Source organism: Crinia signifera, chromosome 4 (assembly GCF_055691185.1).
Source record: "Crinia signifera chromosome 4, ASM5569118v1, whole genome shotgun sequence".
NCBI classification, from domain to species: domain Eukaryota; kingdom Metazoa; phylum Chordata; class Amphibia; order Anura; family Myobatrachidae; genus Crinia; species Crinia signifera.
In genome coordinates this window covers 103233643-103261485 of record NC_139220.1, presented here as the reverse complement: position 1 = coordinate 103261485, position 27843 = coordinate 103233643, and the positions used below count along the sequence as shown (strand labels likewise).

The 27843-nt window shown below is 43.0% G+C and overlaps 1 protein-coding gene across 2 annotated transcripts in view; it reads right to left on the bottom strand.

Moving 5' to 3' along the window:
• The window catches only part of LOC146074226 (lateral signaling target protein 2 homolog), a 33380-nt gene extending 5836 nt beyond the window's left edge, over nucleotides 1–27544 (bottom strand). The window contains exons 1-8 of one of the 2 annotated variants that reach the window (XM_083182102.1): nucleotides 27295–27544; nucleotides 17270–17410; nucleotides 14797–14934; nucleotides 14516–14718; nucleotides 11991–12080; nucleotides 7764–7853; nucleotides 7274–7375; nucleotides 5060–5482 (exon numbers count right to left, since the gene is read on the bottom strand). In XM_083182102.1, coding sequence (XP_083038228.1) covers nucleotides 5060–5482; nucleotides 7274–7375; nucleotides 7764–7853; nucleotides 11991–12080; nucleotides 14516–14718; nucleotides 14797–14934; nucleotides 17270–17410; nucleotides 27295–27336 — 1229 coding nt within the window. In that variant the 5' untranslated portion in view covers nucleotides 27337–27544. Of the gene's footprint in view, nucleotides 1–5059; nucleotides 5483–7273; nucleotides 7376–7763; nucleotides 7854–11990; nucleotides 12081–14515; nucleotides 14719–14796; nucleotides 14935–17269; nucleotides 17411–25790; nucleotides 25902–27294 lie in introns of those variants that run through there. The other variant, XM_083182101.1, reaches the window with a different exon arrangement.
• Between the last annotated feature and the right edge of the window lie 299 nt (nucleotides 27545–27843).

Genomic DNA, 27843 nt, shown 5'->3' with positions numbered 1-27843 from the left:
TGTTAGGGAGCAGCAGCTTTGGTCTTGGTAACGAGAGAAGAAAGGCCTGACTGGTTCAAGCTGCCAGGAATACGCCAATAGCTCAACCAACTATAAATGTACAATAGAATAATGTAGAAAATAATTTCTATATTTCACAGCATCAATGGTCCTCAATTTGGATGGGTCAGAGCAACAGAAAACACACAAGGATCCACTTGGGTCTGCCAAGAACAGGAAACAGTGGCCGCAAGCTCACCAAACCTGGACAATCTAAGACTGTAGAAGCAGCACCTGATCTAGAGTATCTGGCTTTTACATGTAGATGAAAGGATCAGCATTTACACGTGACATCATCCTGCCTTGTGTCAAAGGTTCAGGCTACCGGTGGTGATGTTATAGTGTGGGAAATGGTTTCTTAGCCCACATTCGGACTCAAGCGGAGATAGATCAAATATTCTGAGGACAATTGGGACTTTTCCCATACCTATCAATAAGCATTGGTAGCTACAGGAGACGGTTGTCCTTGGAGATGGCAAACCCCATGTTTGGGGGGTTCCCCAATTCCCTAGGAATTCTGACTCTGTCCAACTTGTGTCTAGTTGCCATTATGGTAGGGGGATTCCACGCTGTGTGTCCCACTGTTATATTGTCAGTTCCCAGGCTGGTTATGTGACCCCCCACCAGTTTAACCACATATTTTTCAATACCAGCCCAGACTCAGAGAGCCACCAGGTTATGGATTTGGGGAGACCACAAGCATTATTTTTTTAACTGTTAATACACTGTCTAATAGACAGTGCACAGATCTCAGTGATATGTACAAAGCTTTTGGGGATTATTCAAATCTGATCACAAGCCCTGCGGATGATAACTTAAGCAAGTTGATTGACAGGAAGCTGGCGTTTGGGGTAGTAACCTGGCTATTTGTCTGATTATTATTAGGAAAGAGAAAGATTTGTCATATGGTGGTGCACCATTTATAAGAACTGGAGTCATAAAATATACCTTTTATTGGTTATCATTAAAAAGGAACGCGAAATATGACAAACAAACATATAACATATACACAAGTGGGAACTTGTGTATATGTTATATGTTTGTTTGTCATATTTCGCGTTCCTTTTTAATGATAACCAATAAAAGGTATATTTTATGACTCCAGTTCTTATAAATGGTGCACCACCATATGACAAATCTTTCTCTTTCCTAATAAAAGTTTGCTATATTTTTTTGTCTGTGGTAGCACACCCCTAAGCATATCATAAACCATCCATCTTTACTAGAGGGGGCCTAATTTCAAATCAAACTTTATATCTGCTCCTTTTCCTGTGCAACAGATCAACCAAACCCTCTGTCCATCTATTTGTCTGATTATCAGGAAAAACGCAGTTGTGCCCAGGTGGTTTCATAAAGGGTGTGTGACGACAACACTGGCCTCGATCAGCCTGTTTCTATCACATAGGCAACTGGCAGTAATAATGTCTACCCAGGAGCCACCACAGCGAATAAAGCTAGAAATGGGAAGCCGCCAGCAGCTGCAGGGGGAGCCTGTGTCAATGTCCAAGAGCAGACAGAAGGCTGCGGCATGGACCCACGAAAATACACATCACCGACGGGAGAGAGCAGCACAGCTGACACCCCATACAGAACAGGTAAGTGAGAAGCTAGATAAGAGTTACTCGGAGATGGAGATTTGCATGAGAGCTTCCACGCTACAGGCGGTGGTCAGATCAAAGTGGGCCAAGAGCTGGAAGTCTTAAACTTCCTTAAACTGGCCATACATCAAGCAACCTTGCAATCCATGCTTTGAAGATGTTGAAATTATTTCCACGATTGCTCAATTCCCCAGTCTGACAATCTGTGCTTCCATACACTACAGATATTTATCAGTGATTAGCAGAATTTTTTATCTTCACACTGGATCTTCAAATCTGAAACTGTACATATGCCACCTAACTGTAATCACTATAGCAAGGATTCTCAACAGTGGAAGAATTGTATGATTGTAAAACGCAGACCGATCACCATCATACATCAGCAATTGCAAGCATGTTGGTCAATCTACATGGAAATTGTAATCATTTTTTGATCACAATAACCATTTGTGGAAGCCAATCAGTAATGGTTTAGTGCAATTATCACAATATCGTCCCAATCCATCGCTGAGGCATGGCCAGCTTTAGAGACGTAAAACGGACAGAGATAAATTCCAATCAACTTCGAGATGCTATTTTGCACACTTTGATGAGTGATAAAGTGGAGAGCGATAACTACCAACCAATGAGCTCCTGTTATTTTTTCAAATCGTTTTTAACATGGTAGTTAGGAGCCAATTGGCTGGTACTTTAGGGCAGGCATTCCCAACCACGGTCCTCAAGGCACACCAACAGTGCAGGTTTTGTAGATATCCAGGCTTGAGCACAGGTGACTTAATTAGTATCTGAGGGATTCTGATTAAACCATCTGTGCTAAAGCCTGGATATCACTAAAACCTGCACTGTTGGTGTGCCTTGAGAACCGTGGTTCAGGAATGCCTGCGTTAGGGGGTATTTAATTAGCTATGGATGTTATTTGAGATTCTTCATAATGTTTTTCCAATATTTTTTTAGGCTAAAAAATTTGATCAGCTGAAAAAAAATCCATTTACTTCCAAAAAACACAGATCCAGGGAAACCTGTGTTTTTGGCCGTCACAAAAATAGGGATCCCTTCAGGGAGTTGGTTTTACTTTCCTAAAACATAATCCTAGATAAATCGTTTCCCACTCCCGCATATCTAGGCTACCTAGATAGCCCTCAGTGATAAAATTACCGCAGGTAATTAGATAACCCCCCCGGTACTTGTTTCCTAGCACGGCCACACCGATTTGTATCGGGGTGATCGTGTCGGGAAAAATCGCGTCGGTCGCATCGCATGCGACCGACCCGATTTTTACATTGAATCAAATGTGAATAGGGCCCCTGGGACCCTATTTTACATTGGATTCAATGTAAAGTATTCCCCAGACCCCCAATTTTACCCCCTCAACGGCACCCCACGATTGACGCCAACCCAAAGCGTGGCGAGCGCAGCAAGCCCGCGAGGGGCGGCGGTGCGCGTCCTCCGACCTTTTCATACCCCTACTATCCACGTCGGCGTGGAGTTGAGAATATAAAGTGTGGCGAGCGCAGCGAGCCACCGAGCCCGAAGTGTGGCGAGCGCAGCGAGCGGACGCGTAAAGCTGAAGTTATACGCGTCCGGTCGACACGCTTCGGGCTCGGTGGCTCGCCACACTTTATATTCTCAACTCCACGCCGACGTGGATAGTAGGGGTATGAAAAGGTCGGAGGACGCGCACCGCTGCGCTCACCACGCTTCGGGTTGGCGTCAATCGTGGGGTGACGCTCACAATGGGGTGGCGTAACTTTGTAACCATGACGGGGCCATATCAATGTGAAATGGGTCATATTGGCCCATTTCACATTGTTTCCTATGTAAAATGGACTTAATCAAGTCAATCTCATCTTGTGCCATTATAATGGCACAAGACCGACGCGATGCTCCCGATTTCAATGTTAAAAATAATTTAACATTGAAGTCTATGGCAAAATCGCGTCCATCGCTTCGGTCGCGTCGGGGGCCATGTTAATGCACGCGACCGACGCAATGCCCCCGATTTTGCCTTTGCCGGCAAAATGGACCTGATTTCAAAGGAAATCGGGTCCATCGCGTACCTTAACTTTAAAAGGTACATGATGGACGCGATTGTGGCCGTGCTAGGAAACAAGTACCAACCCCCCTTTATCTCTATTACCCCCTATAATTAGTACATCTGCCCCTATGTTTGAAAAAGGAGTTAGCTGCTGATAGGTTGGTACTTTATCACTCTCCACAGTTTATTGCATCCCCTCCTTAATAAGTGAAATACAGTTGTGGAGTCTCTGACCGCCAACATGGAGAAGTAAGCCAGCAGCTTCACCCCTGTTGTTGCATACTGCTCCGCAATCACAGCCCAGCACCACAATCAGAGAGTGAAAATAAGTTGTTCCCCAACCTTGAAAAAGCAAGACACATGTCCAAGGGTGAAAGGGACACTAAGTTGAAAAGTTCACCTATCAATTTTCTGCAGGTCCCACATTTACATTTTTACCAAAACAGACTTGAAGATCTCAACAACCAAACAAAAAGTATTCAACCATAGAACAGGTGCAAGTTATACAGGGCAATGAGTACATGTAAAATAATGCCCATTTTTGTAAAATCTATGAGCAAGACCACCATTCACAACTAAACTATATGAACATTTGTATAGACCACCACACATGCCCCTCCAATGGTTATCAGATTCCTTCACTTACCCATACCTGTCCCCAAAATGTATGCCTCGTTGTAGAGCCCCAATTCATAACGTACCATACAGTAAAGCTTTCCCTATCATCAATTCAGTTAGAAGAAGACAAAACCATGAAAGTAACCAGACTGTGCATGATGGATCTAGGTCCTCTAGTGAGCAGAGTGAAGCATGCAAGATCTGTTTCAGCAGACAGAAATGACTGTGCATCATGTTCTGCTATGTTAAGGCAGCCCTTTGTGGGATCCAATTAACAAGCCTTTCATGCTCTAGCAGTGTCATCTCTCCCAACAGTGGCATGGAGAATGACTGGACCCCAGCTATCTACTTGGGATTTGTTGAGTCTTGAAATAACTAGGAAATAAATTACTATCTGTAGCAGACATGGGACCAGATGTATCAACCTTTAAACAGTGACAAAGCGAAGAGTGATAAACCAGCCAATCAGCTCCTACCTGTCATTTTTCAAACCCAGCCTGTAACATGGCAGTTAGGGGCTTATTGGTTGTTTATTACTTTTTGAAGCTTGATACATCTGGCCCTTATTGTAATATCATGACATATTTACACATGATCATCATATGGCCAAACTGGTCACTGGGCAAAGCAATAATAACATCCTGTGTTGCTATATAACTCAATAGGAGGAAACTGAGTAAGTGCGCTATTAGGGGCACATTTATACAGTCCTCTCAAAAACTGAGTTTTTTAATCTGTTAATAAAGGGGGGTGTCTATTATATTCATACCTAATGGTGTATCTGGTGTGCATATTGCGGAGTATTTCTGTTGGCTTCCTTGAATCAATCTTTGATTTCATATCCTGGTTTAGTACGTGTTCATCTTGAGAGCCATCTGGCACTTTGTCTTCCTGGCTACAGGTAGTGCCCGGAACACCTGGAGAATAACTGAAGTCTGTGGCAAATATTACCGGAATAAATGCACTAGTACATTCTTGTATAGAGTTTGTAGCAACTGTACTTTGGGAACTCTGTGCCTTAGGGGTGGAGGTCTCGTGATGTAGAGTTTGTCCACCATAGGACATGGAACTGGTATCTGCGGAGACAGGCAGACATGACGACAGGTGTACAGAAGGGTCTTCGGAGGAAGCTGAGCACAGTGCTCTCTCCAGGGAAAATAGCTCAGTCTTGGTCAGTATGCGGAGGAGCTCCCTAGAAGAAACCAGTTGTTAGCTTCAGCAACATTTAAGCAATATATTCTACTGTGCTTTTCAGTTTGGATGGGATTTTATCAGTAAGAGGACCTTGCGCTTAAACACTTAGGGGCAGATTTATTAAGCTTGGTGAAGTGATATAGTGCCTGTTTTTTTATCACCGGCCAATCAGCTCCTACTTGTCATTTTTCAAACCAAGCCTGTAACTTCAGTTACGAACTGATTGGCCTGTGATAAAAACCAAACTGTGAAGTTACAGGCTTGGTTTGAAAAATGACGGGTAGGAGCTGATTGGCCAGTGCTAAAAACCAGGCACTATATCACTTCACCAAGCTTAATAAATCTGCCCCTGTATTACAATCTACAGAAAAATAGGCATTTGAGACATGAATGACATTTTTCCTTGCACGTTAGTTATGGGTATTTAGCATGTTATGAGGATAGGTCTATGTGGACACATATGTAATAGGACTGGATGACACAGCCATGTTAATTTAGGTTTACAGGATTATTAGAATATAGAAGAATGAATGTGCACGAACAGAGTAGAGCCTGCATGTCCAAACTGTGTCCCTCCAGCTGTTGTGAAACTACACATCCCAGCATGCCTTGCCAGTTTTAGCATTCTCCAATAGAAAAACTGTGGCAAGGCATGATGGGGCTTGTAGTTTCACAACAGCTTGAGGGCAATAGTTTGGACATGCCTGGGGTAGAGGGTTGGAAACTGGGTAGAATAGCCTGTGGAGGTTCAGAAGACCGTTAAGGCATTTCACATACTTCAATAGAGGTAAGTTTTCACTTGATAACCATCAAGGTAGGTGCTGCCTGAATAATCACTTTCACTAGGAATGTAAGCATTTAATGGAGCATGCATGAAAGGCAAAGAGACATACTTATTTGGCCAGAACCACTTTCCTTAGCATGGGCCTTCTAACTGATGAATGTAAGCAATTAACATCTATGTTAGGGTGGGTAGACATTAGGCTGATATCGGCAGGATTTACTGTATCGGACTAATGAATCCTACATATCCTCTTATGTGTACGTATGGTTGCTTGCTCCTTCAGGTTGCATGCAAAATCTTCGGGTTGGCCCAGCTGCAGGCAACAAAGAAGATATTGCATGCTACTCTGGGCAGTGTAATGAAGGACAAAATGAGGTATTTACATCTGCTAGTGTATACCGAATCTCTGCTGATCTGGGCCAAAGGGAATTCGGCCTTACCAACAGGACAACTGGCCATCGCTCTAACGAGCTACCACTGTTATGTGGTGTACAGGTCCATGTTGCCATCTATATCGAATTGGCATAGACTGCCACCTGGTCCTGGTGGATTGCCGGAATCGAAACAGAAAGGAGGGATGGCGGCGGGAGCACAGCGAGGGTATGCTGCATAAAGCATCATTACACTGCCATCGATCTTTCAGATCAAAGCAGAAATAGACTTGCCAGGCAAGTCTATTTCTGTTTCCGATCAAATCTAAATAGAACGCTGCGATTCAGTTTCATATTCTATTCGATTTTATTTCTATAAGAAGAGTCTAAAATGACCCTGATGATTCGAAGCATGTGTATGGGGCATTAGACAGCAAACTGAAGAAGATGTAAGATACCTGTTGTACATTCCACTTCTGTATCAAAGTAGCAACCATCAAACCAAACCAGGTGGTGTTATTTGGACAATAATAAATGGCGCAATACTACCTAACTCATGCAGGAAATGGGATTAGATTGTGTAGTGCGATCATTATGCAGATAAATTAATAACGTTTTGTTAATTTCCAATCACCGGATCTTTTTCAGCAAGCCATAAAATGGACTAAAGAGTTCACACACGTCCTCTGGTCTTCTATCCAGGTTAAGGGGTCCATCAGGAAAAATGAGCAGCCCACTGTAAAAGAGAAACATTGTATGTTACGAACAAGGCACTGGAATAATAAAATATTAATCAAAATTAATATGGAATTAAATTGGGTGCAGCAAGAAAATACTAAAAGGTCTGCAGTCTGCTAGAATCCTCCATATTTGCTTCCTACCTGCTATGTATGTAAATAGGAGAATATGGGTGTTCCATAACAGATTGGAGCCAGACCAGCATTACATTACAAGTTCTAGTATGCATTGTATTTAGTAGAGATGAGCGGGTTCGGTTTTACTCGGTTCTTATTGCCAAATTATGACAATTTCAGATTTTTCTGACTAACGTGTTTTCGATGGCCAATAAGATCTCGCTTTGAGATCCTAGTAAAACCGAACCTGCTCTTCTCAACTCCCCTCACCTGATAATTGCCAAGCGTGGGATGGAAATCATCAGCTCTGGCTCACAGTCGTCAATCATTTCCTGGGTGAGATATCCTTGCTGCAAGGCTCTGTTTCAAAAAGAGGATATTAATGTTATCTCTTCATACAATGTTATAGGTTATAGCAGCCTCTCTTGGTGGTCCTCACATGTACAGGATGTTGGGGCATGCATTAGCAGCACTGAGATCTGTCCATGTTGCTGATCATCCATATACCCTATTTTTTATTTCACCCTAGGGTAAAAGCCAAGTTGCAATGTGAAAATCTGATTGTTTCAAAAGTCATATCCATTGCAGAGCTACCACATAATTCCTCTTCATCAGGCCTTGGCCTGCACATTTGTAAATACTGCATTCTTAAAGTTGCCAGTATGCTTATAGCATATATACCAACTGTCACTGATCAGCAGGAAGGCTGGCGATCTCCCAGTAAGACTAGCTATCTCCCTTAAGGCCCCCATACACTATTCCGACTTGTCCTAAGGACAACTCAGACCTGATTTCATACAATTTTGCACATGATTTATCGTACGTAACTTCTGGGGAGCTGCAGGAGAATTAAAATAAAAGCCCATTCAAAAGAATGGACAGGTACAGCACTCTCTCATCCAGAGTCTATTGCTCTGCTGGCTAGAGGGCCCGAACAAAGACTGCACACAGGCCTCAGACTCTCTTTATGCACCCCAGTCTAAATGTCTATGTAGTCCATGTATTACACTGTTGTTTGTGATTATCGCAGGTTTTAATTATAGATGTGCAGGCTCTGATTTACTCTGATTTCAAAGCAGGATCCTATTGGCTATCAATTGTCAACAACTATAATGTGATTTGGGATAGCCAAACCAGATCCTGCTTTGAAATCAGAGTAAATCAGAACCTGCACATCTCTAGTTTTAATAATCATACCTGTATAACATATAATGTCTATGTATGCTATACTACTACGTCAATAATATTAAATTTTTTACTCAATGTAGAATCCCTTACTCAGAGTCCATGTGAATGGACGCTGCACACTGACTTCTGGGATAGAGTGTGTGGGTATTGGAGCTTGGTACTAAAACAGTGAAGAACTAATGTATTCCCACAGAATGGAAAAAAAAGTAGCAGAGGCTTGCAGGAGTGAGCAGCCAATTCAGAAACCTTTCTGGCAGGTGCAAGTGCTCCTAAGGAAGCCGGATGCACTAACCTTCCGGGGAAACGCGTTGAGCCAATACTATCCAGGCATTCTGACACCATCCTGCTGAATCGGTGACCTGTCCGACTTACCCACAGATGTCCCTTGCCACTCAACTGGACCAATCGCAATTGGGATAACAGCTTGATCCCTAATTATTCCAGCAACTAAGAGGAATCTATACAAGTGGGAACCTTGAGTCCTTGAAAATATAGGACAACCCAGGACATTTCCAGTCACCCATCTGGACATATCTCAAGACCAGACCAACCAGGATGGTAACATTCATTGTCAGTTTCTAAATGCCACCCAGCCCCAATATCCCGGTGATATACCTTTTAAACTTTAAAATTGGACATTAACCAATTGATTCACACCTTTTATCTATTATATATGTTTCATTTATATTGTGTTTTATATATGTTATTAAATTTGTTATATTTTTGAGAACCGTCTGATTCAATTATTGGTATAGCCAGCGCTGACACTCTTCTTAATTTTTTAAACCTATTGGGGTCTGACAACCGTGTCAGCTGCTGTTTGGTTGCGCACCACTCATACATTTTCACGGTCCCATGAAAAAATAATAATAATCGCAGGAGATGAGGATTATCACCCTTCCATATGAGAAAATGGGCGGTGTGCATGCTTGATGTCAATGGAAGCCAAACATTTTCCTGCTTCTATGGTGTTTGTGGAATGCACAGACTCCATTTTAACTTCTTCAGATGAAGGTAAGGGTTCAGCAATTTAAGGTTAAGGATTGTATAAAGAGAAAAGTCTGGTTTTCCAACAATAAACAGACTGAAATGGACGCAACTCCGCTATGGCTTCAGCTATATACCTGGCCCACTCAGGAACCTCTGACTTGGCTGCAGGTCCTCCCAGGCTGTGAGCCAACTGGCCTTATGGAGCACAGCCAGTCCATGCAACCTTTTGGCAAGTTTTTGCCACAGTTTCAAAACGCAAAACAAACAAAAAATCCCATCTTGGCTTTGGGAAACTTGTCTTGGTTTCTTTTGCAATAATGCCAATACACATGGAGGATTTAAACTGTGCAACTAAGGGGGATATTAAATCCCGGGTCACCACTGTCGAGCTGGCCAGACAACCGTGACCCTCCTGTTCTTGGCCGGCTCGACTGGCAATACGCAGATGGGATTCAATTTCATGTCTGCCGAACAGTGAAAAGGGGGTGTGGCCGCATGATACGGACGTGGATCGCCAAACTGCAGCCGGGAGCTCGACAATCCACGGCCGTTCTCGCCAGAACAGGCCCGACTGCTTTTAAAGTCAGGCCCAATCTGCTGAGATCCCTGTTCAATACTGTTGGGAAAGACAGCATTGAACAGGGTCCTCCCGCAATTTCCCCCATTGGGAATAGCAGCAGGAAATTGAATAGATTGAATTGTGTCCCAGATGGGAAGTCCATGCAGTGTTCTCCCATGACTGTGGAGCTAAGCAGAGAGAGAAAATAGAGCCTGTCGCGTAAAAGCTGCAAAGCCGTTTTGGAGATGGGGCTAAATGTTGCTGAGCCCAGACCAAAATGAGAGAGACACCCACTGTCTCCTCCCCCTGCTTTGCTCTTGCTACAAAGCACAAAAACATAACGAGGTGCTGCTTGAGCTGGTAGGAGTTTGAAAGGGAGGAGTTAACTTTCAACTATTTTAGTGCCAAGCTCCAATATGTTCCAGTACCCACACACTCTAACCCAGGGACAGGCAACTGGCAGGTCGCGGTCCATCTCCGGGCAAAGGATAGAAAAGCGGACCGTCTAAACTCCTGAAACTAGCAGCACGGCGCTGCTAGTTTCAGGAGTTAAGTCTGCTTTTCTATCTGCCTGCACCGGTCCCAGGGATGCATTGCGTCTGGTGCGCGGGTGAGGTCACTGCGCCCAGCTAGTGAGATCAGTTGGCGCCCTGTGCTGATGCTGCCGCAGAGCTGTTTAGAGACTGCAGCAGCAGGAACGTAGGAGGGATCAAGCGATGGCATGAGGACCCGTTGGGAGCAGCTGCAGCAGCGGGGATCGTGACAGCCAACTCCCAGTAAGATTCAGTATTCAATTACATTTATCGGCATGTGCAGCGAATCCTGTTTAGGATTTGCTGCACTGTCGCGGTGTTCCGGAGGGCTGGAGCCTTCAGTGCCAGCCCTCGTTGTCCCAGTATTCAATGCCGCAGGGGCTCGCTACCCCTGACGGCAATTCTTAACCCCTGCGGCGAGCCGGGGGATGGCGGCAGGCAGGGAGATGGAAGTCTCCCTGCCTGCCCCAGAATGTATGTGAGGGCTCCCCGGGACCCAGGCAGCATAAGCTGCCCCCCGGGAGAGCTAGCAGGGGACCGGGTAGGGAGCCGCTAGCACTGCTCCCGATTGTGCATATGTAATGCTCGGGAGCAGTGAATATAGGAATATGTAATGAGCGGCTCTCTGCTCCTGGCCCCCTGCTGGCTGTTATGTGTAAAAAAAAAAAAAAAAAATTAAATTAAATATATATACACATGTGCTGTAAGCACATGAATAAAAATAGCATGCCCCTTCAATAAAATTCCTGTTTTTTTACACACCAAAAAAAAAACAAAAAAAAAAACTTTATTTTAAAAGTTCATATTCCAGTTCACCATAAAAAGATGGTGATTGCTACACAGTGACACACGGCGAAAATCACTTAGAAAGCAATCACATTGAAAAACCACAGCGAATTGCGGAGACTATCAGACATTCACTGTACGCAGACGGCGAAAAGTGCACGATGAATAGGGTGATTCACAAAAAAAAAAAAAAAAATCACCTTCCAACGCGAAAATAGCACAAATTCGCCGTGAAACATGGCGAATTGCCCTCATTGAATACTGCCCAATTTAGGATGGAATAGATAGATAGGACTCTCTTCTGGACCTCGATCAAAATAATTATAAATCTACAGACCCCATTAAAAATGACTTGCCTACCCCTGCTCTAACCCAAATTCAGTATACAGCATCCCCAAGATGGATGAAAAGAAAAAAAAAAAAAGTACATAATGTACTCACCTCGAAACAGTCTCACAGAATAGAACTGCCACCTCTTGCTGCTCATAGATTTCCTCTGCTGTCTTCACATTGGCCACTAATGACATGTACCTGCCACAAAAGAGTATACAATTATTAGTATTTTCAATAAATGGTACGAGGAATAGATCGCGTACAAAAAAAAAAAAACCTGAAGCATTTGAGTCATAGAATTTAAAAAATAAAAATTCAGAGCGATGAATACATTATTCAATTAACAGCACCACCAATATATTTTAGTAGTAGATTTGCAGTCCTGCTGGGCAAACGATACACATATGCACTGAACTATACTGCGTTGGTAATGATGCGTGGGAGCATGCATTATTAACCAGATTGAGCAGACACACTAGACAAGTTTTAAATGATCGCTCAGAAGGGCCCCACTAACTGATATCTTTTTAAAAGTCATGTAGTATGTATGGGGATTTACTTTATAATCAAAATAGTTCAATTTAAGCAGACTACTAAATAATGCCATAGGACCCATCCATAACTTTAAAAAAAATAAAAAAATTCAAGTTGAAATAGAACAAGAAATAACTAACTCTTTCCCACCGATCCCTAGCCCTTTAGCCCTTAGAATACATATGTAACAAAACAATTAAAGTTGCAAATACCATTTCATGAAAACAATACAATATACAAAAAAAAACATATCATGAAGAAAAGGTAATTAAATTAAGATTGTAGACAGACAATCACTGTCCAATTATCAAATATGGTGGATAATTACTAAAGATTGTACTCATTGCCATGCTGCCTCACTTGATTCCAACACAATAAATATAGGTTGTCCAGGAACCCTTATACAGTATAATAGAGAATGGCTTTAGAAATCATACAGTACATACCAATAAAACATGCACCTCCTGGCTCCTCTCTCAAAAAAACCAACCCTATAAAAACATTAGCTGGGAGGCGGAAATTTGGAATGACCAAGCCACCTAATGCTCAAGGCCTACATCCCCCCAGACTAGGAAAGAAAGGTAAACCAATAGAAGGCACACAAATAAATAGGGGCCTGTTGTAGGGATAATTACCTATTTATTCAGATTTCCTGATTGGTCAAAGGGTGCTTATTCCAGACATGGACAAAATAATCAATTTGTTGCTGGACATAACAAATGTGGCGAGAGATGACCGACTATGGGATCTATATTCAGAAATATTTAAAATTTGAAGGTCTATTCTAAAGGAGTGGTAAGACCCTTCCATAACTATAGAGTTATGTAAGACCTCCACTCATTGCAGTAATTAAATGTAGGAAAAAAATTAAATGAAACAACAACAACAACAACAGGAAACCTAAAGCCACCCCCTCCCCCACCCACACTTTATCAAGGTATCAAATAACAAAAAAAAAAAAAAAACCTCAAGCTTGTACACACGGGGGCGATAGGGGCTGAAATAGCTGGAAATATTGTCGCAGGCGACCATATTGCCAGCGATGGGAGTGTGCCCCGGCGCTAAATCGCCGGGTGCGTGCTCCCGTTCTAATCGCTGATTACCTCTGCAGCACCGCCGGCAGAGGTTCCCTTTCATCAGCGACCATCTCTGGTCGCTGATGAAAAGGAGAAACTGAGCAATATATTGCTCAGCCATATATTGCTAGCAATATATGGCTGAGCAATATACCTTCCCCGTGTGTTCGGGGCTTAACAGCTACAACAACCTATTCCCACATGTCGTCAGGTTTAGCAGCAGTTTCATTTGAGTGAAAAATCAATAGATAGTTAAAGATGGTTTAGGTTGCAAACTGAAATGCGAAGGTCTGTCACGGGATGAATGGGCCCTCTGCACCTCACTCTAGTTCCCTAAAGGGGATGCAGTTACAATCCCGGCGTTCAGAATCCCGACGCCGGAATCCCGACCGCCGAAATGCCGACACATTCTCCCTCCGTGGGTGTCCACGACACCCCTGGAGGGAGAATAAATTAGTGTGCCGAGCGTAGCGAGGCACCGGGCCCGCTGCGTGGCGAGCGCAGCGAGCCCGCAAGGGGGGGGCGATCCACGTCCCCCCCTTGTCGGCATTTTGGCTGTCGGGATTCCGGCGTAGGGATTCTGAACGCCGGGATCCCGACTGCCGGGATTCAATACTGAATCCCCCTAAAGCAGAAGCTTATGAGAGTCATATACACAAGAATAACATGCATTAAACCATTTGTTATAACATAAACGGAGATATCAGCAACATCCTTTTTGGTCACTAACTTTTTCAGCCAGTAGACTTTTCAAGACTTGTTTAGTTTCACGGCGGCAGCATGGCTGCGCGGTACTTCCGGGATGCGCTCGCCACACTTTCTAAAAGAAACTCCATGCCAACATGGATAGTTCATCCCCCACTATCCATGTTGGCATGGAGTTTCTTTTAGAAAGTGTGGCGAGCGCAACCCGGAAGTAGCGGGCGGCCATGCTGCCGCCGTGACAAATACCGACTTTAAAAAAAAAAAAACACTATTTTTTTATTTTATATAAAAAGAACCGCAGCTTTATCAGATACACACCTTAGCTCAAAATCGGCACAAAGGTCATCGTACTCTAGCAGCGCCTTGTGGACAGTTTCTGGATATATACCAGGATCCTCGAGGCTTTGTTCCCTAAGCACTCGTCGCAAGTCTTCCAGGCTACGCAGCAGCTTTTGTGCCAGAGGTCGAAGTAAAACTCCATCTGTCTCCTCCACTTCAACATATGTGCCACCTACCATAAGCTTGAAAATCATACAAAATAGTTAAAATAGGATTTAAGATATTGAGAATGCAAAGATGTTGTAGCTCTGTATTCATACCTCTGCAGCAAATAAGAGATGAGTGGTCATGGTATCATTCACAACATCATCAGGGAATTTGAGATGGTAGTCTCTTTGCCTCCTTTTTGTATGTACACACTGTTCCAGGATCTGCTCCAGTAGAGTCAGCATGCGATCCTGCAAGCAAGATAAAATACTGGAAGATAAGTTGGCCTAGTGGGTTATTTTTGGAATACTTTGCTGTGAAGTCAGATGACAGAGGAAGTCACACCACGTTTCATTTGCATGAGCCGTCTCTCCTGGGAAGACCAGATCATGTTGGGGCAGATTAAGATTTGGGAGCAAACCAAATGCTGGACATCCTTATTTTTACACTGCAATATAGGGCAGTATTCAATGTGAATACTGGCGACGTGCAGCGAATCCTGTTTAGGATTCACTGCACATTCGCCACTGCTCGCTGCGTTCCGGAGCCTCGCCGGCTCCGGTATTCAATGAGTCAGGGGCTCGCTGCCCCTGACCAGCGAATTTGAGCTCCTGCGGCGGACGCCGCAAGGAGCCTGAGGACGGCAGCAGGCAGGGAGATGGAAGTCTCCCTGCCTGCCCCAGAACGTTTGTGGGGGGGGGTGGGGGTGGGCTCCACGGGTTCCAGGCAGCACAGGCTGCCCCCCGGGGGTGCCAGCAGGGGACCGGGTATATTCACTACACCCAATCATGCATATGTAATGATCGGGTGAAGTGAATATATGAATATCTAATGAGCGGCTCGGCTCCGGCCCCCTGCTGGCTGGTCTGTGTAAAAAAAAAATATATATATATATTTTTTTTTTAAATTAAATATATATTTATGTGCTTACAGCACATGAATAAAAATAGCATGCCCCTCAGAATAAAATTCCAGATTTTTTTACACCAATTGTAAAAAACAAAAAACACTTTATTTTAAAAGTTCACCTTCCACTTCACCATAAAAAAGATAGCGATTGCTACTCAGTGAATCATGGCGAAAAAAACCTTGAAATGTATTCGCCATCTGGTCATTGAATAGGGTGATTCACCGTTTTAGTCAGAAATTCGCCTTACAGCACAAAATCGCCATAAAAACATGGCGAATCAGCCTCATTGAATACCGCCCATAGAATGCAGTTTGAATAAGCCCTTTTTAAAAACTGCCACCTCGCCTGCAGTACAACTTGGTTTTGCCAAGGTGTAAAGTTGCTTTTTTTGTTGGTTTTCTTTCCACTCTGAGGCTGCTCTGTTATATCCAGGGACCAAATCAGTAAAGAATCAACATAAAATTATTTATTAATTATTTATGGTGATATTTTAAATATCCTATGCAAGAGCAGTCACATTTCAGATTGTGTTATGTGTTGTCATATTAAAAGTAGGATGTATGGTTCTAGGTTTATTAACCTGATTAAGTATTAAAAAAAGAAAATTATGGGCAACGCTTGTAATTTATTTTTGCTTTTTACATAAAATCGGATGAAAAAAAAAAAAAAAAAAAAAAAAAAAACTTTAGTTTAAACATATAGACACACTTTACAAGAAAATTCCATGTCGCAGAGATGCTTTGCAATGTTATGTGCATGGACTGACCCAGAGACTATCTGTGGGACAAGGAGAAGAGGGGATGGGTCACTAATGACCAGGTAACAAATATTTTGTTTGTGTACATTTATCAGAATCCCTAATATCTACTTCACAGAACAAAAGATAGCACAGACTGGTGAACCGGAGGATGCGTAGCTCAACTGAATTCCGAATACAGTTGAATGCTTTCTCAGGCAAGCAGGCTTGTATACTAATGAAATATTATATAGATCCGATGGTGCCAATTAATGAAATATATACACAAAATTATAAAGATTTACATTTTCATTTGGAATAGGCTGTAGCACTCAGAGGTTTCTGTGTCTCCTCCGAAAATAAAAACAATAAAAAAATTAACTGGGTTGCGCTGACCTGTAGCTAAAATCTAGTTTCGGATTAGATTATGAATAAAATAAACAAATTGAAATAAACATTTAAAGACACAATTTTAACCCTTTGATGCCAACATCACTGTGAGAGATGTTCAAAATAGCCGCTAAAAATGCAAAATACAAAACTGTTTGCTTGCCAATTTTCACACCAATTTTGACAAATTCACTTGACAAAATATTGCATGCAATTAGAATTGAGTTAATTGCAAATGTGAGAACAATAATAAAATCACTTAAAGCACAATTAATTTTGTGTCCATAACCAAAACTGGTTATTATATTTCTCGAGTTGAAAAAAAAAAAAGTACCTTTTAAGTGGGAGGTGGCGGAACATGACTACACAGTGTGTGCACACACACACACACATACCTCCTGTCCTAAGAGTTGCTGGTTGTTTACTCAATAACCATGTGTTCTGTTGCTACGTGCAGGGAGCCATTATCCCCTCCAGATATGTGAATGTGTAGCAAGTACAAACACTGCACGTCATCAGGTTTACACATCATGTACAATAACTTCATTACCTGGCTGTTGTGCAACTGACTGAGCAGCACCAAATAATTCTGTGGGTCCTTTTGCACATCCAGGCATTGTAACTCGTGCACAACTGTGCTCACCTCCTCATCAATGTAAAAGAATTTTGACAGCAGCCGTGGATCCGACTTCTGCAAAGAAATAAGGGTGGTTTAACCTTGGAGATCATATACATATACTGGATTCCCAATGTATGTGTTATTGTGGATACAAAAGAACAGTAAACTAGACAGAGGGCAGTATTCAATGAGAATAATTCTCTGTGCATGGCGAGAGATTTTTTCCTTCGCCATGCACTCGCCCTGTTCCGGAGGGCTCGCTGCCACTCCTGCTCCCACTATTCAATGTGGTTAAGACTCGCCACCACTCGCAGCGAGTCTTAACCCCTGCAGCGGACGAGCGTCCGCGGCAGGGAGCTGGCAGGGATCCGGGGGACGGTGGCAGCCAGGGAGATTAAAGTCTCCCTGGCTGCCCCAGAACATATGTGGAGGGGAGGTGGGCTCCCCGGGACCCAGGCAGCACAAGCTGCCCCCCCCCCTATAGCCAGCGGGGGACCCAGTATTCACTGCACCCGATCGTGCATATGTAATGATCGGATGCAGTGAATATATGAATATCTAATGAGCGGCTTGAGAGCTCCGGCCCCCTGCTGGCTGCTCTGTGTAAAAAAAAAAAATTAAAAAAAATTATAATTTTTTTAATTAAATATATATTCATGTGCTATAAGCACATGAATAAAAATAACATGCCCCTTCACAGAAAAAAAATCCTGATTTTTTTTACACCAAAATTTAAAAAAAAAAAACTTTTCGTTTAAAAGTTCACATTCCAGTTCTCCATGAAAAGATGGAGAATTGCTACATGGAGAGACATGGCGAAAATCACTTAAAAAGACAGCGAAAATATCACATTGAATAGGGTGGTTCACTTTTGGAGAGCAAAATGCTCCTTCCAACACGAAAATAGCACAAACTCGCCATAAAACAAGGCAAATTTTTCTCATTGAATACTGGCCAGAGTGGCCACTATGTACCAATTGCTACCCACTGTAAATTGCTAACTATACAATAAGAAACAACATAATGTTAGGGGGTCTCTACTACATTGACCACTATCCTTTTTGAAGGCGCTCATGTTTTAAAAGTTGTATTTTATTACTCACTTTGTATCCCTTATTCTACATAGAAAATCCTAAATAGTTGCAATAATATTTGCATAACTGTCTACACTAATTAGAATTCAAACTTTCAGCACATGCAAGAAAAACACATTCATCATGTAGACGCATATATAAAATGTGACCATGGGGCAGATGTACTAAGCCTTGGTGAGTGATAAAGGGGAAAAAATAAAACAACAGATTAGCTGCTGTCATTTTTCAACACAGCCAGTAATATGGAAGTTAGGAGCTGATTGGTTGGCAAGCCATTTCCAGGAACACTAATGAGTGTCTCAGGAATTGGAAAACAGTGGACAATGAAAACATTCCCTGATCCTGACCATATTGAGAAATCAGTGGTAGATGTATTATCTGGCGATACTGGGGAGAAGGGGTATCAGCGCACATTATGTGCACAGATACCGCTTCTCCCCCATTTAAAACAGAGCCGCTGTTCGGTAAATGACAGGGGAACTATGCAGCAGCCTGCTCCTGGCTCCGGGCTGTGCAGGAGATCTTGCGTGAGTAGTGAGATCTCGCACATGCCAAGTACAGCCGGCCGTGGGGAAGGAGACAGCGCATCAGTCTGAAGTGATGCTCTGTCTTCAGAAGGGGGACACGAGGCTGGAGAGGGGAGTTTGCGCCCCTCCCCCCCCCCCTTCGGCAGGCAAGATGTTAATACATCTTGTCGGCCTCCCCTCCTGCTTTGTCTCGTTAAAGAGGCGAAGCAGGAAGCGATATAGCAGCACAATAAGCGCTGCTATAATACATCTGCCCCTCAGGAATTTCTTGGTTTTTCCAATCAAATATTGATGACCACCGGACACAGAATTGGGGAAACGGTGCTTATATGTATAGGAACCTTTATTAAGAAGTTTAAAGATCTAACAGAATGCATCCGATGTTCCTCCTTTTGCACATAAGCAGCGGATGTGAGACACCAGCAGTGGGAATCTCTATGCACAATACATCTGAATCACTAGCATATTTAAATTGAATCACATCTGCAAATGCATTTGCAACCATCTCTAAATCAGGCCCTACGTTTCAATGAGCATTGGCTTCATTAAAATGCCTACAGGGTCTTTTCCAGAGATGTACGTAAACCAGGGGTTTCCTAATATTTTTTTAATCACGGCACCCTAGAGTAGAAGAAATTCTCTCAGCACCCCATGGCCAAAAAAATAAAAATTGTACAAAACAAAAACATACAATTAAGTAGATTGTGTTTATATGTGATCCTTAAGTTCAGTGATGTGGTAAAAGGCAGGATTTGCTTCTGTTTGTACATATATTTTATGATTGGCAGTAACCAGAACTGGCTTTGTCCATAAAAAATTGACTTGACATAATTTTAATTGGTCCTGTACCATCAAACCGTGGCACCCCTGCAAGTATCTCGAGGCACCCCAGGGAGCCATGGCACAGAGTTTGGGAACCACTGACGTAAACCTATAAAAGCCTAAATATTCCACACAGATGCCTGGCACGAGCGAGCAGACATTTCCTGTGCACCTCTGCTAGCATTGGGCATGTACTTTGATTAATGTTTAGAGGAATTTCTGCGTTCTACCCCTATATAAATGATGAATGGAGAGAAAAGCTTATTTCTCAAAAAGCTTTTTATTGGTGCAAAAAACAACAAGGTGATATAAACTGATCAGTATCAGATATATACAGTGAATTGAAAAAGCACGTATATAGGGTTTGAAGGTTGGAATGTCTGTGTCACAGTGCTGTGACCCTTGATGGTTAATTCTGAACAGTAAAGGCTGGCCTATCCCGGTAACCTGCTGAGGGTATCCCCTGGGGCTCTCTAACTACGTCACTTACGATGGTATGCTAGTTGGGACGGTAGTTAGTCTGCCAGAAATGGGGTTCAGTCAGTTAGTCGGGGCGGTCAGGAGCATGCTGATCAGTGGGGGGGGGGGGATGAATAATTGCCCAATTCAGTTCCTGGTAAGGGGGGACTGGATAGGGTAAGCGTGATCCGGAGGCAAGATGTAGCAGGGGTGGATACAGTACGTTGGTGGGTGGTGAGCGTATGTGCTGGGTGGCACCGGAGGACGGCGTCCCTTACCTCGGGTGGTGCACCCGCACTGTCTGCGCCTCGGTCCCTCGCTGCTGGCGGCTTGCTTCTGGTGCTTGTTGTTGGAAGTCCCGGGCTGCTCCTGCAGCTCCGGGTCCACGGTGCTTCTACGCTGGCTGGTGTGACCCGGAAGTCACACCAGCCAGCGTAGAAGCACCGTGGACCCGGAGCTGCAGGAGCAGCCCGGGACTTCCAACAACAAGCACCAGAAGCAAGCCGCCAGCAGCGAGGGACCGAGGCGCAGACAGTGCGGGTGCACCACCCGAGGTAAGGGACGCCGTCCTCCGGTGCCACCCAGCACATACGCTCACCACCCACCAACGTACTGTATCCACCCCTGCTACATCTTGCCTCCGGATCACGCTTACCCTATCCAGTCCCCCCTTACCAGGAACTGAATTGGGCAATTATTCATCCCCCCCCCCCCCCACTGATCAGCATGCTCCTGACCGCCCCGACTAACTGACTGAACCCCATTTCTGGCAGACTAACTACCGTCCCAACTAGCATACCATCGTAAGTGACGTAGTTAGAGAGCCCCAGGGGATACCCTCAGCAGGTTACCGGGATAGGCCAGCCTTTACTGTTCAGAATTAACCATCAAGGGTCACAGCACTGTGACACAGACATTCCAACCTTCAAACCCTATATACGTGCTTTTTCAATTCACTGTATATATCTGATACTGATCAGTTTATATCACCTTGTTGTTTTTTGCACCAATAAAAAGCTTTTTGAGAAATAAGCTTTTCTCTCCATTCATCATTTATATAGGGGTAGAACGCAGAAATTCCTCTAAACATTTTTCACCTCTGCAGATTGATCTTCTGCACTCTTCTAGCAGCTAACCCCGCACATTTGCACTTAGTGCGCAGTCTCACAACCAACCTTTATCATGTACTTTGCTTACAATGCGTCTTCGTAGCAAAGCTATGTAAATTAGGATGCACCAGAAGACTTTGCTGTAGCGATTGAAATGCAATACAGTAACTAGACATTTTTGGTGCCCTGTGCCAGAAAGAGTATTGGTGAACCCCCCCCCCCCCCCCCAACTCAAAACAGAGACAGTGGGTGCCAAAGTCATGCATTACAAAATTCAGGGACATGGCCACATAATAGTACACATTCACATTATTTATTTTATTTATTATGAGTTTCTTATATAGCGCACACATATTCCGCAGCGCTTCACAGAGATTAGTTGAACACTCACATCAGTCCCTGCCCCAGTGGAGCTCAAACACTATGGGGGTTATTCAAGTTTGTTCGGTTCGCACGCAGTACCGATGTTGCGAGTCTGTGCATGCGCAGGTGGGTTTCTGCGCATGTGCAGATGTATGGTGCGTGCACCCACGGCAAACTTTCGGTTCGCCGGGTGTACGCACCCATGTCGGCGTGTGGGGGCGGAGAAGGGCGTTCCATGGGCATTCTCATGGTAATGAGGCTGTGACGCAGGAGCGGAAGGCGGGCAAATGATATCACCGGATGTCAACTGCCCGCCCATATACGTGCCAGCGTGCATGAATATGGAAATGACTTAACAGTCACATATATGCGTGTACCTTCCACATCTTTCGATGGTCGCCGAATGGATGTTTATGCTAAGCCTGTGCGGGCGAACCCGCGCTGCGAGGGGGGTGTACATTCGTCGGGTGGGGAGTGGTGGATTTGCAAAGCTGCGAATTCGCAGCCTTGCAAATCAACCAGAATAACCCCCTATATTCCCTGCCACATGTACACGCACACAGACATTCTAGGGTTAATTTTTAGAAAAGAGAGAAAGCTCGAATATCCTTACAAATAAATAAAGGCTCAAATAGGGTTTAAGGGTAACAATAGGGTTAAATAAAGGGGCAGACCGGATGGGCCAAATGGTTCTTATCTGCCGTCAAATTCTAGGTTTCTAACTTAAGTCAGAATAGGACACTGCTTAAGTCATGTTGTGTGTTATGTAGCAAAGCTTTAGGGCTGGGTGTTCATACTTTCACATGCACGTCACAGTGAATGTGTCATACAATCTTAAGAATATTGCATGTATTTACAGGTATTATACTGGGAATGGAGAATGATTAATAGAATAATTAATGTGTGTTATTTAATGCTGAACTACAGAACCCAGCAAGTCTTGTCATGGCCAATTTTAATAGCTGCCAGAGCATGCGGTCACAGAGCACCAGAAATTCTAGTATTCCATACGCATGACTTGTGAGGCAATCTGATGCAAATGACCAGTTAAGCTGATCAGTATTCACAATTAACCCTGGCTTCACCCTGATTGGTTAGAATAAACTGCTTTTAACAAATCTGTAAATCCACTGCATTTTCCATCAACATCTCCTGCTGCAGCAAAACTTGAACAGATGCCTATATTTATTTTGCTACATTTATTTGTTTTCCAACTCTAGAAAGCTAAAATCTAGTTTGAATAATTTTGTTATCATTTTGTTATGCTAATGTAAGCTGTGAATGCAGGTCACCTTCATACAATGTGCAGTGTACACATTTATTCGGCCTCCTCTCTTGTGATATATGCACACAGAATCCTGAGTATTGTATGGTCTAAACAAAAAAAAGCCCTTTTGACCACCTATGTCACATTTGCCTAAGGCACATACACACGGGGTGATTTCAAATGGAACACAGATACTGTAGCTCTGATTGGCCCTAGTCTGAGGTGTTCAGTTCCCATTGCTCATTTTTGACTAACACATTAACTTCATGAACAGTGTTCACTTTGTGCCTTATACCCCTCCCAGAGATAGAGGTATTTGTATTAAGATAATCAGTTATCCCCTTTGCGATAATTATGATCAAAAAATTCAGTTTGAATTTGAAAAACGGTCTCCTCATAAAGACTATTGTTCTGGATATTATAGGAAAGGGCATAAAAAAAAATAATAATAAACAGTAACATTACACCACTCCCACTCTCCAGCTCAATAAGGAGAGCTGCTATGGGAATTAAAGAATATGCTGGCTGTGCATTTTTTGCAGATTTTAAAAAAATATTTACATAGCCATAGTTTGAAAGTGGCATGAAATATTTAAATACAATTAAAGTATATTTATTAGACTACATACAGTTTATACTCTACATGTACCAAATAGAAACACAATCTGAGCTGGAGAGGTAAAACTAACAAAAAGTGTGTTGATTTGACACAGAATGACCCACACGTATATTTACAAATTGAATAAATTTATGCAATGAGAGATCATGTTACATTAAAAAAAATTATATATGTATACTTTTTGTTTTATTTAATACATTTACCCACACCTCTCATTGCATACATTTAAATGTACAGCAGGGTTAATTGTTTTATTTTTAATGAATAATAAATATTTTTTAAAAGAGGGATTAAAGAGTTCTAGCTAGAGTAGTACCCTCTATTACAGATAAGATTTGTGAGCACACTATCCTGTTCTGCGACCAAAGTTTAACATCAAGGATAAAAAGGAGTTCAGAGCACAGTCCTAATCAGTAGGTTGCAAACATGGTCAATGTACAAATAACAGCTAGTTTACAGATGCATATTGGCTAAAACCTAGACTCCTGCCCCTTTTGTGGGCAATCACTGCTGTGCTTAAATTACATGGTTCATAGGGTGAGCAGCCAAAGGAAACAATGTCCATACTTTGCAGCTATTAAAGTTCAAAATCACCTAAACAAAAAGGTGGATGGAATTATTAAAATTCTATGGTGCAAAATGCTGTGATTTGAGGCACCTCTTCTAGGGAAGTGCAACAACAAAACCATATTATAGGGAGAAATGTTTTTAGCCCCCTAGACAACTAGCCATGCAACAGCCCTGTAAAAGCACCCCTACCATATCATCTACTATATCAGGGCTGGGCAACACCGGCCCTCCAGATGTTAGTTAACTACACATCCCAGGATGCTTTGCATTAGTTTCAGCATGGCCACATAGCAAAACTAATGCAAAGCATCCTGGGATGTGTAGTTCACTAACATCTGGAGGGCCAGTGTTGCCCAGCCCTGTACTATATAAAGGTGAAAATGTGTCCTTCGGTCTGTCTTTCTATACAAATCCAGTTCACAAGCCAATATTGTGAAATTTTACATACGTGTATTAAAACATGGACGAGGCAACTAAAATAAGTTCGAAATTACAGTTAATTTTAGATTAAAAAAAATAGATAATTTTGCTTAACACTCATTCTGATTACCAAGATCACCGATCACACTCACTGATACAAGCCCATTACAACATATGCTCAGCGCGGCTCACACTGCTGCACTGATTGCCGATAATCTCTGAAATCACAGAAATTCAGGGTTCTGTCTATCTATCTCTATATCGAATATATAAAAGCAAAAATTGGCTGTCCTTCTGTATTTCTATACAAATCCATAATTTACAAGGGAAGATCATGACATTTTACATACGGCCGAGGCAACAAAAGAAAAATCCCAAATTACAGTTAATTTTTTTTATCAAACACCATATTTTTAGTTGTACGCTTATATATATGTCCCAGCCTAACTCTGGAATGACTGCAGCAATTTACACCAAATATGGTACACCTATTGCTTACAATCTGGGAAAATACACTGTGGGGGTAACACACCCCTACAGCTGAGACATCAGCACAGAGTATTTCAGCAGACAGCATAACTCTGGAATGACTGCAGCAATTTACACCGAACTTGGAACACAGATCAATCACAATCAGTGAAAGTAACACCCCCCCCCCCCCCCCCCCCAGTACCCCTAGATGTAGGGCAGCAACACAGACTAGATCAGGACATTAATGATATGTCAGTGATGACAGTGACATGATGTCAGGAGGGGAATGGAGATTGTGGGCAGCGCAAACCCACACACAGAGTTATATAGTGGCAATAGCAGGGTCCCACAGCAGCACCAAGTAAATCAGGAGATAAATAATGTGCTGCACTCACGGTAAATTAACGAACAACTAATGTTATTTTTACTGTCTATATACTGTGTATGTGTCTAGAGCCCATTTGTGTGTCTCCATACCTACATCTCTTTCTCTCTCACACAGGCACAAACACAGAATCAATCACAAGGTAGCAGACTAGCTCTGAAAGCATTTACTTTGAGCGGAGTTACCAGAACATTTCATTACATTTCTCATCTAGCAAACCTCATTTTGCAGATAGGTAGAAGACCAAGAGCACTGGGGCACACAGCCCACATTAGATAAAAACACAGTGACCTTCTCGTATAAGAGGTCCTACTTGCAGACATTACGATTTGGTTACACGTCTCACCAAATTACTAGCCGAACCACGTGTTTTTTTGCAGAATTCTGGCTGTTTAGTCATGTAATTCCATGGGTGCCCCCAGACAGTATAACAGCAGCTGCGGAATATGTGTGCGCTACATAAATAACTGGGAATATATAAATAAATTTAGGACCAATGCAGGCTGGTAGCAGAGACATGGTGCGATCCTATCACATTGCCGTCCCTACCTGACATAATGCAGGGTGGGTGATGTCAGCAGAGGCGGGGCCTGAACATTACTTGGAGATGCACTGCACCGCAAGCCTGGTTGAATCCATGTTAAACCCTGCTTGCTAGCCCGGGTAATTTCTACAAACTCATTGCCAAAAATTTGATCTATTAATTAAAAATATTATTAGTTTACTGTATATATTACACTGCATTATTGGCAATTTTATTAACTAGATTTGAATAGTTACATGAATAATTTACATAAAAACAACATATATGAATTTTGTTTACTGACACAGCAGCAATACAATACTGCTTTAACATTGCAGAAATGGGTAATGACACGGTATTCTTAAATGGGACTTTAAAACGGGTCTGAGCCTTGAGACCTTTCACATTGCAGGTGAAAACCGTTTTAAAAATCATTTAATACCATTCAAACATTCAACCCGTTTAACCCCCAAGGGACACGTTTCAAACCATTGAAATAGAGCTGTTCAAACTGCCAAAAAAACGGCTTTAAAACGTGTAGGACTCTGCTTTTTAACCGTGTTGAAATACCAGTTAACTTTAACCAGTAAATCATCTCTGGCACTTTCACATTGCAGCCTTAAACATTTTAAAATGGAAAAAAAACGGCAATATATCGTTTTAAAAGTGCGATGTGAAAGGGGTATAAGTTGCAGCTAATCACAGAAACTTCATATTGTATACTGTTTATATTTTACTTTTCATTTCACAGTTTTGCCTAACTACACAAGTTTACTCATAAGCGCTGCGGAATATGTATGCGCTATATAAGAAACTGATAATAAATAATAAATGTGGCAAAGTATGAGGTATTGTTTAAAGCACCAACATATTTTTATAGTGCACTTATATGAAGACACCACTCATGAAGTGTTCATTCCACACTCATCACGCAGGCTACAAGCTGCTGGAAGTGGGGCCATAGCCATTCTATTGCAGTGATTCCTCCACACCCCTGTGATGTAAATGGGGAACAAAGCCTGGCAGAGCACATACCTGCTGAGCAATACCTCATTCTTCTCCCTGGGTGTATTTCCACATAAGGCTCAGATCCTTTGAACAGGTTTATCAGGTACTAACATACCACATTAACACTTCCTATTCCAGACCACTACAACTAACTCCACAGCCTGGAGAGCATGGGAAATACCTCAAGGAGAGTAGGCAGCAGCTGTGTGCATGGGAGAGGGCAAGGAGTATGGGGGCATAGCGGGCAGAAAGTGAAAGAGCTGTGTAACTGAAGCAGAAAGGGGTGTGCTGCTGGCAGCCGGGTGTACTGAGCTCTTACCTTGGGTCTATTCAGCCACCTTCTCAGCACGGAGGGTAACATGCTGCTGCTGCAGTGGTGTATGGGGCTGGCTGGCTGACTGCACTCCCAGCTCTCACCTGGCGGCTCCAACAGTGTAAGGTGGCCGGGGGCAGACGTCACCGCGAATCCGACCTGGGAACAGGGTGAGCGCGGGGGGAGGAGGAGCTACTGCCGTTCCCGGGTAGTGGGCGGGGCCTGACAGTCCCAGGACGGGGCGTGAGGTGGGCCCAGGCCGGTGACTCTTAAAAGTCGACTGACTCAGTCTGGGCAGAAACTTTACCTGCTGCGGTCAGGGAGCTAACTGAGCTGCTGACTTGCTCTAGGTGCTTGGGCGTCCTTCTTTATGTTTGGTTCTTCTGGTCTCTCTACTACCCAGAATGATGAAGAGAGTCGAGACATTTATTTATTTTAAATAGTTCCCCTTTAGTACAGTGTAAATATAGATTAATAGAACGAGTAATCACAAAATGCTCCACCTTTTTTTTTTATGCAATTTTTATAAAGGGTTTATTACAGTAACCTGCGCTA